At 41.9% G+C, this 15,129-nt stretch overlaps 1 protein-coding gene across 6 annotated transcripts in view; it reads right to left on the reverse strand.

Annotated features, from left to right (window-relative positions):
* Positions 1-14,626, reverse strand: part of dachd (dachshund d) — a 151,778-nt gene extending 137,152 nt beyond the window's left edge. For all 6 annotated transcript variants that reach the window (XM_036139069.1, XM_036139068.1, XM_012864406.3 and 3 more), the window contains exon 1: positions 14,040-14,626. In XM_036139069.1, the coding sequence (XP_035994962.1) occupies positions 14,040-14,590 (551 nt within the window). In that variant the 5' untranslated portion in view covers positions 14,591-14,626. The remainder of the gene's footprint in view (positions 1-14,039) is intronic.
* Between the last annotated feature and the right edge of the window lie 503 nt (positions 14,627-15,129).

The raw sequence follows: 15,129 nt of genomic DNA on the forward strand, positions 1-15,129 counted from the left end.
AGCCTTTTTTTTTTGTCACTAGGGGAAGTCTGGCACCCAGTGTATGAGGGGGAAAACTCTAGTGGGATGTGTTTCTGGAAGAGATGATTCTTCCCAAGCAGAATTAGCATATGTCCTCTAAACCTTCCAACCAAACCTCTCATACAGACCCTGAAATCCTGTTGAGATATTATTGCCACTCAAACAAGGCATTATTAGAGACATCTAAAGCAGGTATACACACGCTAATGCGGGGCACACACACACAATCGCAGCTCAATGACACCCACTTCCCAGTGAATATTCCTCCCTTTTTAATGGTAACCTTGGGAGACGGGGCCGCACCGGCGCAACACTTAACAGCCACTAGTCTGAGAAAAATGTTTTTGATATGCTCGTGTCATTTAATCATCCGCCGTTCTGCCGAGGCCGGGCAGGACAATTTTGCAGGATATTAACTCCAAACTAAACCCCTGGCTTGTATCATTTGTGGGGCCAGTCAAGCAGGAGTCCCAGGAGGAGCGGAGACCTCCTCCTCGCAGTCGTAGTAATCTAAGCTTGACTGGTTCGCACACTCACACGACTAATAGTCAGGTAGACTGAACCACGGAGAAATAAAAGGAATCGGGAAACGTGCGGCATGGAAGAAGTTGGTAAATGAAGGATGAGTGGATTTGGGTTGTGGGTGAAAAACAACCAAAAAAATAAATAAACCAAATAGCACATTAGGCCACATGCACGCAAATGCAATGCTTCCAAACCAAAGCAGCAAATCGAACAGCATTTGTACAAATGTCATTTTGGCGTGTGCCATTTTGGACAGCTCAGATTGCTTAATGGGGTAGGAAATTCATTTCTTTTTTTTCCTGCTGTTGGAGATACATGCTGGATGATGTGATTCTATGCAAAATATATGAAGCCATTACAGGAAAAAAATAAAATAAAAAATGCCCGGGTCTCAATAGTTGGAGACGGAGCGGAGGCGGAGGGGAGGAGAAGTAAAGTGTCTCATGGCAGGGATGCTCTCCCTATTCTTCAGCAGGCAGGAGCGTCACATGTGCGCAGACAAAGCAAAAAGAAAGCAAAGGCAACTGATGAAAACCATTTTTTGTTCCATCACAAAGAACTAGGTCACCCTCTCATAATTGTCAATCATGCAATAAATCTCTCGGTGGCACAAATGAATACGGCATTGGGAATGAGACAAAGCTTATTGGCATGCTATGTCAGCTTGACTCAATTCATCCTCCTTTTCACACAAGACCATTCATATGTGAAGTTGTGCGAGGGGGTCTCCCTCCCTCTCTCTCTCTCTCTTGCTCACTCTGTCTCACACACACACAAACACAAACGCACACGCACTGCTTGTCCCTTTAAACCAACATGAACGTAGCACGGGGATAAATGTATGTTCCTAAATCATTTTATTTCCCTATATAGGACACTGTATTTTCTGACAAACTTAGGAAATAGTAGGAATTAGGCAAAGGCCAGTTACTGACATTAAGATATACCAAAGTATATCTTATTTAAAAACCACTAAACATTTCAATCATCCACTTCTTTCAATTGAAGTTCTATTAGTATGACACCAGAGAAGGCCACAGGAGCTTTGGGCCGTAGCGTAAGGCAGGCCTCTGCCACCTGTAGCTGTAGACTGTTGCTCAGCTGGCTACAGTTTCCCCCCTTGATTGTAAGACAAACGGACAAGGCTGTTTGGAAAAATGTCCAAGACCAATCAGTAATGTTGAAACTAAAGGAGCTCCTCCTATCACTTTAATTGAGATACTTCAAAACTGCATTTGGCAAGCTATGAGCAGCATGTCTGTTAGGCAGCAGCACGCAGGCTGACTATGCCAGCAGATAGCCTGACTAATTAACCAGCTAATATCTGTCCGTCATACTTGACTTATCCATGAGGACAACTAAAACGTTCAGAAAACATTCGGCACAATAAGCGCACGGCTTCTAAGCTCAGCAGGTGTATGTTTTCTAAGTCAATTGCATGTTTATTAAAATACAGGCTGGTTTTAAAAAGCTTCTCCACATCACTGTTTCACCAGACTGATACTGGTGAAACTCACTAACTTTAAGTCTTTTTCCTTTAGTGAAAATACTAAAAAAGTGATGTTGTTGAGGCCACCCTTATTGAAAGGTGAATTCAGTGATCACAACTAGACTACATTTTGCTTTACTATTCAGGGGCGGTTATGGCGAAAGTCTGTCAAATCCAATCACAAGACCATGTCTCATTGCATTCCTATTATATCTTTTTTTTTTTTTTTTTTTGTAAAGTGCCTTGAGAAGAAGTGTTGGCGATATATGATTAAACTGAAATTGAAACTTGTGTTACTAACTTTAAATCTTCTTCTTTCAGTAACAAGATCCACACCGAAGGGTGTTGTTGTTAACACAGGCTGTAAGTTGTGTTTGGTATGGTGCATTCAGTGTTCTGATTTTCTTTTCTTTTTTTTTTTACCAGGGCCAGAGATTTACTCATTTATTTAAACCTTTATTTTGCCAGGAAAAAGCTATTTTTCAAGGGAGTCATGGCCAAGATAGGCAGCTGCACTACGAATAAGTCACATAGTTACACACACACACACAAACAAAACCATCAGAACCATTAGAATCATAGGAACATGAAACATGTTTAAAAGACAAATCTAAAAAAAATCTGTACATCTAACAGAATCAGAACATTAAGGCCTCTTCATTTCCAGTCATTTCCTGCAACATATTCAACGCAAAAGGTAGAGAATAAACAAAAGCCTTCTTACCCATTTCAGTACGGGCAAATGGAAACGCTGAAACTCAGCCAATTCCAGTCACCTGCCAATTTCTCTGTGCATCCCCGTTCATATCCTTGTGTTACTCTATAAGGAGTAGGCTACCACAGCAAAAATGGTTAAGGCTTGAAAGCCACACCTATATTTTTGCTCAAGTCTAGGTATAAAAATCTAAATAATAAATATATACTAGAAACGTTTAATTTCTGAAGAAATTGAAGAAGGTGCCCGCCTGGTGGTGCGCATAACCGTCAAAGCCAAAGCTTGTGAGTTCCTTGGTTGTAGGCTCTTATTGCTTGGGGATTTTAAATCAAATCTTCTGAGTGAAAATAATTTGTCTTCATCAAAATAGATAACATTATGCAACTACAGTAATCAATATTTTATAGTATTTTAGCATCAGTACAAACAATTGTTGCTGTTGTATTGCAGATATAAGCAATCCAATCGTACAGTTATGCACTTCTGTTTTAATATTTTCTGTAAATACTGTAAAAGGCTGGTATTTTTACACATAGTTCCCATAGCATGAGGGTGTCATAATAGCCCCTACCTAATAGTAAAATGACTCAAGTAACTGTTCACCTGCATAGGCCAAGTAAAACATTCACAAGTTGACGGTGTGGAGCTAAACCGTCCCGACCAGGCATTCCCGGTCTACAGTACGCTGATCTGCTTTTCCTGCAGCCTGATTGGCTGCGAGCGGCAGATTGACACAGCGCTACATGCGGCTCCATCCGCGGAGGGTTTGTGTCACATCTCCGAGGACCCGACTGTCACTCTTTAAGAGGAGGGTAATAATAGCCAGGCGCCACAGTGAGTGGTGGCACAGGCGATTTTAGAGAAACATCAGGGAGACGGTGACATTTGAGTCTACGAGGAGAGAAACCCAAGCGCTGCAACCAATAAAGACTCCCGCCGATATTCTCACTTGGCTGGCCCAGGGAGACGCACACAGAGAGAGGCAGCAGAGGCAGAGAGGGGAAGGGAGAGAGAGGGTGAAAGGCAAAGCGAGATGTCAGTGTTAGATGAAAATGTGTTGACCTGGTGACATTGATACCCCCACGCGCTCATAACCTCTACAGGTGTGCAGAGCCATCCAGAAGCGGCTCTGGGTGTGGCTCTGATTGGGTAAAAAAAAAAAAAAAGGAAGAACTACAGAGCTTCGAATGAAACGAGCCGCACACTTAGCTGTGAACAGCAAATAAATAAAACCCTATAAATAACCAAAATATTCCTGACTTTCTAACACAGACGCAGCTATCAGGCTTTTTTTTTTTTTCGAGGATGATGCCGTTTACCCGGTTTCTTTCAGGTCCAGGTCCCGATTCAGGTTAGTTTGTTGTTTTTCTTTTATTATCTCGAGGAATGTGACGCACTAAAGCAAAGTAAATTGGTCTGAATGTTCTTTGTTAGAAGTAGGTGTTTAGAATTTGATAAAATGAAATAATTACCCAGCTTTGTACGAGTTTTAATAAATAAAAAAAGTACATCACAGTGCAAGCTGTTAGTTAATGACAGAAAATTGTGGGAGTTTTTACATTTGATGCATTTTTGATTAGGATTAAAAAAAAAACGCTGATTCTTTTTGCTTTTGACCTGCCGTCCACTGATTAAAGCACGAAGGGGAATTTGGATGGTTACATTCTCTGCTCCATTGATCGGCCCGTCGCTACTCTTTGACATGAGCTCATCTGACTTTATTCTGGTCTTTTTTTCACTGAAAAACTGAAAAATTTGCAAATGACCTCAGGATTAATGACTTCGTTTGGGATGACTTTTTTTTACTTGCAAAAATGATTAATTAATTTATTTCATTTTACATGTTTGAAAGACAGATCTGGAGCAATCTGACAATCATTGCCAGACTTCAAATGGTGCTGTAAGACATGTTGTCTAGATATGACCTATTTATGTATCTAATGAAGAATTATCGCTCACAGATATGCCATATCTGAAAGTATTCAGACCTGAGTATCCAGATTTCACAAATATCAGTGACCATGAAGTCGTCACGATCGAGCTTCGCTTCCAGGATCAGAAATGTTTTGTCTTCCTTTCCGCTGTGATGATTCACACCGGAAAACCTACCAGACGCGGGGCTGTTTTTTTCTTTCTTCGTTCGCTCATCCGATGAAACCGGCTGAGCAGACGCTTTGAACCAGCTCAGAAAGTGCTGTGAGTCTCAAGTGTCATTAGCTTCAGGGCTTTTCCAGCTAGCACCAGGTAAAGATTAGATAACGATCAGCACTTTAATAGATACCGTTGGAGCTGTTCCCGTGCTGTGCCCAACATCTGAAGTTAAAAGAAGAAGGAGGAGGAGTGGAAACGGGTGTCGTTCTCTGTCCTGTGATGTCCCACTGAACCCACGAGGAGAGCGGATGGCGTTAAACCCACACAGCTCATGCCCCCCAGTCAGAGTGTCAGCCTGTGCTGAGCCACTTCTCACTAGAGTTTAAATATATATTAAAATGAATGACGAGAACTTGAATTTGACATATGCATCGGCTGCTATAATTATTGGTATCCTTGGTGAAGATGTGTAAAACTCCTTAAAGTCAATTGTTGCATGTTGTTGTGTCTTTCCCATTCTGAAGAGTGGAAAGGAGAAATCTGCCTTTTTGTAACATTTATACCCAGGAAATACAAATAAGTGATTAAAAGTTTCTAAACACTTTGATTAACTTGAAAATAAAATGAACAAAATATAAAATAAAAAATAGGCATCAATTATTTTAAGTTTACAGCTATAGTAGGGGAACGGATGGTTCTATCAAATTTTTCATCTTAGGACTGTGTTACTGCATTAAAATATTAATTAATTTCAAGGTTTGCTAAGAATGCTAATACATTTTTAGGTTGCTGTAATATATTAAATTCCAATAAAATAGCTCTGTTTTCATTTATGAATGATATTTTACCATTGTTGGATTCAGTTTAAGCCATAAATGTTACTTCTGGATTTATTAAACCGTCCCTTGTTTGTGTTGGGTTTTTTTGGTTCTTGGGCAGGCGGGGGGGACCAGGATAATATGATGGGATTTACTTTGCTGAGAATCCGAAAGCACAAAGGGCTTTTTGTTGGATGACATTCCTTTCTTGGTAAACTTCAATAATTAAGAATGACTCCTTTTGTATTGAGCAAAAAGCTCCAAAAACATTGATAGTGGAGGAATAACATCTGCATGTTTACTCAGGAGAAGATTCATCCCTGATTGGTTCGGGAAAAAATGACGAGGGGGAGAAAAAAACAAGGAGAGGAAATTTGTGGAATCCCATCTGAGATTGCTTCCCTGATGGATTCCTTTTCCTGTCAGCTCAGACGAGAAATGAAGCTGGGGAAAATTAACTCCTGATACAGCTACGCTGAATTAGACAGAGAGAGGAGCAGAGAGAGAGAGAGAGACAGAGAAAAAACCTCAACGCACTTTTTAAGGATTCCAGCCTTGTCATTTTCAATTTTCTGCTCTTTGGACATGCTTGTATTCAGATTCCCCAACATCTATTCGCCATATCAATCCTAATTAGACAATCTGGGCCCACGAAGGATGGGAGCCGAGTTATTTGCATAATTTAATCATAAATACTCAGTGATACATATTTCCAAATGCATTTGTACAATTATCTTTTCATCCTTGGGGCAAAAGTATTAATATGATTAGGCAATAATTCTTTAAAAAAAAGGAAAAAAAAGAAAAAAAAAGATGGGGAAAATAGGATACCAGCAAGTATGTGCTCTTTTTTTAAACTCCAGCTCTGGGCTATATGAAAAATTAATTAATTTCTGAGGAAAATCAATTTCTCCATGTGACCATATTAGACAGAGCCCAGCAAGGGCCGGCATTCCTTCTGCAATCAGGAAATCTCATCTGCTCCCTCTAACTTCTGTCAGTAGTGTTTAACATCCTGCTACAAGCGGCAGTGACTTCTGCCGTGCTCGCTAAATGCGCAGTAATATGAAGGGGACCCGTAAGGAAAGACCCAAGGTAGATCTATGTGAAAATGAATCTTAAGCACCTAATGGAAGATCGGTCATGTGGGGTAGTCGGATGGAAGGGTAAAAGTCAGCCAAGACCTTAAAACTGCGGAAGTACTGATCCGGCTTTTCCAGGTCGATACCGATATCTGGCTTTCATTGAGGTCTGACCGCCCAGTTCCATGTTTTTTTTTTTTTTTTTTTTTTTTTTTTTTACTCTTTTCCTTTGAAGACTTTAGCAATGAAAGAAGAAAACAAAAGTTTAAGGCCCTTCAGGCTTTTCTGGCTGATACAGAATACCAGGTTTCTTTTAAATCTGACCTGCTGGCACCCACTTTGACCCGCTCCGATGTTTTGTTTTCCAAGCATGGAAAAAAAAAAAAAAAGAAAAGAAACGTCTGACATGAAAAAAGTGCTGCAGGTTCCTTGATAGAGGTAATGGTTTTGATATCATCAGGGAAAAAAGACAATAACAGATCGTCTCCGTTTATGCAACACGCCATATGGTTCTGAAACATATCTGATATTTCCAAAGTACATGTTTTTACATGGTTAATGTGTTTACAAGAGATTATTCTGGAGACAGTTGAGACTAATCAGTTAATTAATCATTTTGAAAAATACGGCTTATTTTTTTTGTTATTTGCTGAAATGATAACGGATCAAAGCCAGTCAAGCAAAAATCGTCCGATTCCAAACTCTGGCCTACTAATTGGTGTAGCTCTAGTTTTACAAACATATTCCCAGTTATGAATCAAAGCATGCTTTATCTGATGTTTATTACATTTTTTTTAAAAAGCACATCAAAATGCAAGCTGTCTATAGATATGTCTATGGATTGAACTTGATAGACGTTCTAAGTTTTGACGCACCTAATAAATGGAAAGATGAACCAATTTTTTTTCCATTCGTTACACTGCGGATCCCCAATCAGAGCCAATATAGGGAAAATTGGCCGATTCCGAGCTCTCCCTGATGGATTGGTGCATCTCTGTTTAAAACAATTTGATTGCGCAAAAGAATTAATTGGCAATTCAATCACTGCTGCGGATCCAGTAAAGGCATGCAAATAAGACAGGAGCACGGACAGCTAATGCATCCACAAGGCAAATTAACAATACGGGGGCCTCTTTGCCATGCAAATAGCCTCCAAATCCACAAACGACATTAGACAGTGTCAAACAAAGCCTCTCTAACAAGTGAAATCTGCGCTTTTTTTTTAAGAGTCCTGGCTCGGCTTCAGTTAAAGCTACAGAAATATGATCCTGAAAGAAAGAAAAGCAGAATGGGGGGAGAGTGTGTTTAGTTAACCAAGCTGCATTATGGACTTTTTCCCAAAAAAAAAAAAAAAAAGAAATCTGTTTTAATTTGCTCTTTTTCCAGCTCAGTGAGTGTCAACTCAATAAAGCAATTCTGATTTTCAAGGAGGCTATTTGTTTGCGAAGAAATAAAAAATAAAAAACACAACACCTTGCCACCATCTGCCAGCTGCACAGTTGACTTGAGCACATGTACTGTACCTAATCAAATTTAGCAGATCCCCACTGAAGGATTAAAATGTGGGGGGGAAAAAAGAAAAAACTTAAAATGTTGTTTTTTTCACTCTCGCTGTCGCTCTCTCTCATTCTCTCTCTCTCTCTCTCTCTACTCCAATAAAGAAAAAGACAATATGGGAGCCAATTTGGCTTTTGGAGAAAGTACTTCAACAGATTTGGATTTTAAACAGCTTTGTATACCATTATCTCCCGCTCTCTTTTTTTTCCTGTCTATCTTTATCTCTCTCCCCCGCCCCTCTTCTCCTTCTCCTTCTCTAATCAGGCATCTGTCACTCTGTTTTTGAAGTTATTATCGCCCGAGCCTCCCTCTTGGATCTGGTTGCCCGGTGACGGGGTATCTTAGCACCCACTCTGACTGGGAATGATTTGAATGGAATCCAGAAATCTCCCCTGAGTACCTGTAAACACATCCGCGCCTTGTAGAAAACAAATATATTATAAGAGAGCTCAGCGGAGAGGAGAGGAGAGGAGAGAGACAAGCTGGCACCCTCGGTGGCAGCTCACACTGAGCGCTAAACAAAACAATTACCGTCATTTGCAAATATGTGTGTTTAGGCATAAACACTCCTGAAGTAGGAACACGAGAGGTGAGAACTCTCGCAACACTTCCCAGCCACATCAGCATCAATTATATTTATATATAGCCAAAAAAAAAAAAAAGATAAATAAAATGAAATAAAAACCTGGCTTTCCTGAGACCTGACTGAACCAAGCCGGGGGAAAATCTATTTAAGCAGGGCGTGTAAGTGAAAAAGCCGGGGCCGTTCCCAGTGGTGGGACGTCGTCTAGGGCGTGCGGTTAACCTTCAAGGGGTAGACAATGATTGTCAATTAAAACCGCTGCCCCGGCATCGGATGGCCTGCACACACACACACACACACACTAAAAAGCAGCCCAATGAGAGATATGCGATATCTCTGCGCCGCCCCCGTGTTATAATAACCTTTCAGAGAGTTCAAGTGTCACGCAGCAATAAGAACCTTTTTTTTTTTTTTTTCATCCCACCACGGGGAAAATGAAAAGGGAAAAAGGAAAACAAGTAGCTGGAACACCGTGGCTCCTGGAGGGGCCGGAGTCATATAATGTAAAAAGAGGGGGGGAGATTACTGAACCCGGATCAGTGTGGAACACTGGTAATCTGGCACAAGAGCCCTTCAGAAAATAAAGAGGTTAATAGTGACTATATTTCTAGTATTTTTTTTTAAAGATTAGCCGTCATGATCCGTAACTGAGCGTTGACGATTCGAAAACAGATTTTATTAGGTGATTTAAAGTTGGGATAGGCTGCTGTTAGATTCTCACGTAAAGTAAAAACACTGCGTTTACACAATAATTAGGATCAAAACTTTCAAACATTGCACACTTTTATTTTAAAAAAAGGGGAAAAAAACTATTACTACTGCTACTGAAATAAAATGGCATTAATTTGTATTATAATAATGGTATCTATAACATGTATTTATAATTATCTTGATATTGACACATAAAATTAAGCAACAAAAATCAGGAATGAACACCTGCTAAACTAAGTGGCAGTTTTTATGTGTGCATTGCTCAGATTATTTCACCTTTTATGCTGTTCTGCTCTTTATAAAGTAGCTGAGCCAGTACCAACGCTCTTCTGTGTAGATGTTTTCACTGAAGGCAGAAGAGTCAAGGCTAAATATTGATCAAACTACTAAATCTTTTCTCTGTTCTGTCCCCCCCTCCCCCCCAGGTATTTGCAGTTGATGTTAGTTGCTTAAATTATTATTATTATTTAACTAGTGTGGCTATCTGCTCAGACAGCGAGGCTGAAGTCAGCAACTTATTAACAGACGCCGGCTGCCATCAAATTTTCACACTGCAACTAGAATTGTGTTTTTCACGATCAGGAGGGGTTCAAAACAACCAAATTTGAGGTGAAATGTAGAGGGAGCACCGCATTACTCTCCGTACGGTCACGCGGTCACTCCTGCACTTTCTCTGTGATCTCATAAAAAGGAACTTTAAACTCTACTGAAAAAAGTAAACTAAAAGTAAGCAACATTTTCTTGAATTGAGTAAATTTGACCTCAATTTAAGCAGGTAAATACAATTATATGCCAATGGAATGAGTATTTTCACCCCTAAAATAAGATAGTTATATAAACTGCTTTTGGAATAAGGTGATGGAGATGAGTTGTTCCTATTTAAAGTGCAAAAATCTTATTCCATTGGCAGATCATTTAAACTTGCCTGCTCAAATCGAGGACAAATACTCTCATTTGATGAAAGCTACTTACTTTTAGTTCCCTCTCTGCAGTGTAGGAGCAATAGGACAGGAAATTGTATCTTATTGGATTAAATTATTTGAACAGGTAATGACTTCTGTGATGGCTTTACACAGTCAGAAATGTTTCAGAACAGTCACATTCGCCTTCCTTGCTAGAGAAAGAGATGTGGTTTTCTTCCGGCCAGCTGACTGGCAGTGCACAGCCTCAAGCAAGGGAGAGGATTGCATTACCCTATGCTCCACACACACATAGCATCTCATAAAAAGCATTTTAAACCACGAGTTGAAAATTTTTTGCATTCTTTTTGTCAAGTCGTAACTTTTTTAAAAGCCTCGAATGAAGTAACGGACCCACGCTTAAACTCGCACAACTTAAACAGACCCAAACAAACGCACACACACACACACAAAAAAGAGAAATTCCATCGAACAATACTCTTTAAAGGTGTTTAAACAGTGAGCGTAGCGGGGAACAACTTGGCTTGGCTTGTTTGTGTCCACATCAAAACTGAAACAGCAGGCTGTAGTGGAGCTCTGTGATGCTATTCACATTCACACTGCGTGCACAAAAAAAAAAAAAAAAGAGAGACCGGTGTTGTTTGAGCACAATAGACCGCCAGAAGGAGGGGGGGAAAACTGCATGTGAAATAGTAAGAGCCATTGTATAGGAGTATTATTCACCTCATTGTTATCACTGTGCCACTGTATAAAAAAAAAGAGCAGTGACACTGTGTGTAATACGGTGGGGTGTGTGTGTGTGTGTGTGTTGGGGGGCGGGGGGGGGGGGGGGGGGTGAAAAGCTAAACTATCCCAGGCAGCAGGCTGTTGTTGTTGTAACCCGAGTGGGGTAAACCTGTGAACTCGGATCCTTTTCCTTTTTTATCTGCCTGGAAGTCGGTGGAAAAAAAAAAAAAGAGGGAACTCGTTTTCACCTCTGGGGGCAGCTTGTGCGCCGTTTGCTCGAGAGCGATCATTTCGTCAGCAGCCGTATCAGCGGGCCGAGACGGCAGTGAGAGGTGGCACATCCCTGCAAATAAAATCAACTCTTTCCAAAGCAACAGAAAGAAGCCTTTTATATCCCCCCGCGAAAAGCCGCGGCCATTCCGTGATGTAATTCTCCAAATGGGGCAGGCAGGCAGGCGGGCGGGCGGGCAGGCAGGCAGGCAGGCAGGCAGGCAGGCCCGGGTCTGAGTGATTGATTTCAGCCCAGCGCCGGGAGAACCTGGCTGCTTTCAGAGACAATTACAGTCCTGTCCGTGTGCCCGTAATAGCCCAGCACTTTAGCGTCATTAAAGCGACGCGAGGCACTGCATTATCCTTTAACCCCATCGCTGGTCGTCTCATCCCCACCCACACCCCCACCCCCACCAACCCCCCCCCCCTCCGGCTCCGCCATTGACAACCCGGAGAGTTCAGCCACGTACTTTGTCACCTGAAGCTCCACGACAAGCTTCAGAGGAGGATCTGTGCAGTAGATAACGGGGGTAGCGGAGGGGTGGCGTTTGGGTCCCTTGATGCTTTATGTAAATGATGCTTAAGCGCCAGAGTGCACAGGTGAGCTGTTGAGACAATTGCTGCTAAAACGGGAATATGAAGCATGCAGCAGACAGCTGCACAGAGATGCGTGTGAGGCCGACTGTTTCAAGTCAGGCGCAAAATTTACACACTGCGGCTTATTCTAAATATTTTAAATTTTTTTTGTGAATCAACAACGCTGGCATAACTTTTTGAATATGAAATGGTGAATTTGATCAAATTACCCTAAAACTTTCTAAAAGTACAGTCTTGAGTTGTTGGTGTATCTACATTAAATTCTTCTTTAAATGATTAATTTACTCACTTTGTGATTTTTATTTCTCTCATTAACTCACACACTGTTAATTCTGCAAAAAAAAAAAAGAATACATAAATACAAATATTAAAGGCTATATACTTTTAAACTAGACATCAGCTGATCAGGTTTTCCCTTGACCAATTCTGATTAAGACCAGTTCAGAGTTTCCACTGCTTACAACTACATCACATAAGAAATAAAGTAAATATCCTGCATGTCTTCTGGACAAATGTAGTAGTTTTGAATTCAACAGAAAATGAAAGAATTACAAGATCTTCTCCTCTTGTGCCTGAAAACATCTGTCTGACATTTATCTGTAACTCAAAAAATGTCCACCAGCTTACATGCTGTTGGTTGATGCATTTATCAGTTCTGATGCATTTAATAAGTGTGTGGGGGGGGGGGGGGGGGGGCGATTTTTCAGTCTTTGATCTGACTGATTGCTGCATCTCTATTTTAAACTGAGAATCAAAGTGACTTCAGCTGCTTTTATTTTTGCCATCCTCCCTCGCTTATGGGGAGGCTTTCCATCATATTTGCATTTCCAGCTCATTTCTGAATGCAAGAGGGAGAGATCAATAGAGAATCAATCACAGTGACAGGTGAGAGGGTAAATTTGACCAGGCTCCGCCGTCCTGAGAGGCTTGAGCGATGCATCACAGACAAGGAGCAACAGGACAATAAAAAATGGCTTTTAATCTAATATTGATCTGTGCTTAAATCCGTCTGTTTTCAAAAACAGATCAAGGTTAGATTGCTTGATTTTTGTATGGTGTAATGGATTTATTTGCTGAAACGTACTTAGTTTTTGTTTTATTTTATTCTATCACTATTAAGGATGTTTAACTGAAGAAGAATCTGGCATAATTGTCACTTTGATAAAATTAGTTATTTGTATGATCAGATAAGTTTCTTAATCCACTCTTTTTTAATAGGAGTGTCAAGTATGTTGTTTTTTTTTTTGTTGCTACCAAAAAGTGGAAACAAAGTAATATATGACGCAATTATTGTTCTCTCTTTCTTTGATGTTGTTGTTTGATCCATTTGTGTAATTTCAGCAAATTATCCTGAATGAAATCATTTTGCTCCAGTGGCATAGACAGAGAGATACTTAACCTACTTTTTTATTACAGCCATTTAAAGCATAAGCAAATAAAGGAGCTGCACAAATCTAAAGCGGGAAATTGACATTGTAAAACATTATTTAATGTTTTTTTTTTTAATTTCTTAAACCGGTAGGTCAGGATCTGCAGTTTATTCAACGCCTACGTTATCGATTTTTTTTTTTAGCTCGCAGGAGACAGGCTGAATCCATCATGTCACAGCTTTTGCTTTGCACGTGTTAAAAACTTTCACTTAACTTTTTTAACTGCTGAGGCGCACAACACACCATGCGAGCGCACCTTTTTTGTTTTTAACCCCCCCCCCCATTTCAGTTTGACCTGCACCCAACGGTCACACTCAGACCTTCCACACATATTCCCGGGAACGATCAAACGACAAAACAGCAAGTCGCTGGATCCAGCTGTTCCCGCACGAGAGAAAGAAAGCCTCCCACCCCTTGCGCATCGCATGCCGCTGCGCCTTTTACGCACGGCTCCTCCGCACTCCGAAGGGACGCGCGCGGCGAGCGGAGAGCTCCCGCACTCACCTCGCGTTGGTGCAGTCGTTGTAGAGCGTCTCGAAGTCCTTTCTGGAGATGAGCTTGCAGCGGTTCACGCCGGGCTGGATGGCGCCGAGCCCCCTGAGGATGCGGACCTGCTCCACGTTGCACACGACCGGCGTGATCTCCAGCCGCTTGAGCTTGGTGTAGACGGTGTGCAGCCCGCCGACCAGGTGCTTCAGGAACAGGTCGAACGCCTGCGGCAGGCAGATGAGCTCGCAGCCGTCCACGGTGAACGAGGCCACCTTGGCGCCGCGCAGCTCGACCATCTTGCACTCGTTGTTCTGCGGGATGTTCTCGACGGGCGACGGGGTCGAGTAGACGGGCTTGCTCGGGGGCAGAGCCGCGGCCGGGATGCCGGGGCTGCCGGTGGCGAGGAGCTCCGATCTGAACAGGTTCTGGCCGGGTCCCGGCGGCGGCGCCAGGGATGGAGACGGCGACGAAGTTGCCGACGGCGGGGAGGTGGTGGCGGAGGGAGTGGAGATCGGAGGCGGCGGGACGAGCGGAGTTGGTGGGATCAGAGCAGCCGGCACGGCCATGGTCACCTTACGAGAGGGGGAAGGAGAGCAGCCCGAAGTTCAAAGTAAAAAAAGCCAGCCTGCCGAGACACCCCTAAATGAAAGAATCCTTCAGAGTTTAGCTCCTCAGATAAGTTGGGAAGTAAAAAAAAAAAAAAAAAAAAGAAGAGCTTAGAGCGCAAAAAAAAGCGTGCTGAGTGAGTTATTCTCTCCCCTTTTTTTTATCTGAGAGGGGACAATGATCAAAGATAGGAGGAGGAATGACAGGAGGAAAATGAGCTGAAAAGTGCAGCACCGCTCTGTGGATGAGTTGTTGTTGTCACACGGTACAGAGAGGGAGGAGCTAGGGGACAGTGGGAGCCTTTGAAGAACATAAAACTAACTGTTCTCTGCTTTAGCGAAATGTTTCAGCTCTGCTTTAATAACTCATTAACTCCGCGCACTGAACAAAGTCATTTTAGATCCGATGGAGCTGTTTTCCCTGCTCCTTTTTTTTTTCATTCTTTGTGATTCAACAATAAGTTGCTCCTGCTGTCCGACCTACTGAGAAGCTTTCTCAG

This window comes from Fundulus heteroclitus, chromosome 7 (genome assembly GCF_011125445.2).
Source record: "Fundulus heteroclitus isolate FHET01 chromosome 7, MU-UCD_Fhet_4.1, whole genome shotgun sequence".
NCBI lineage: Eukaryota > Metazoa > Chordata > Actinopteri > Cyprinodontiformes > Fundulidae > Fundulus > Fundulus heteroclitus.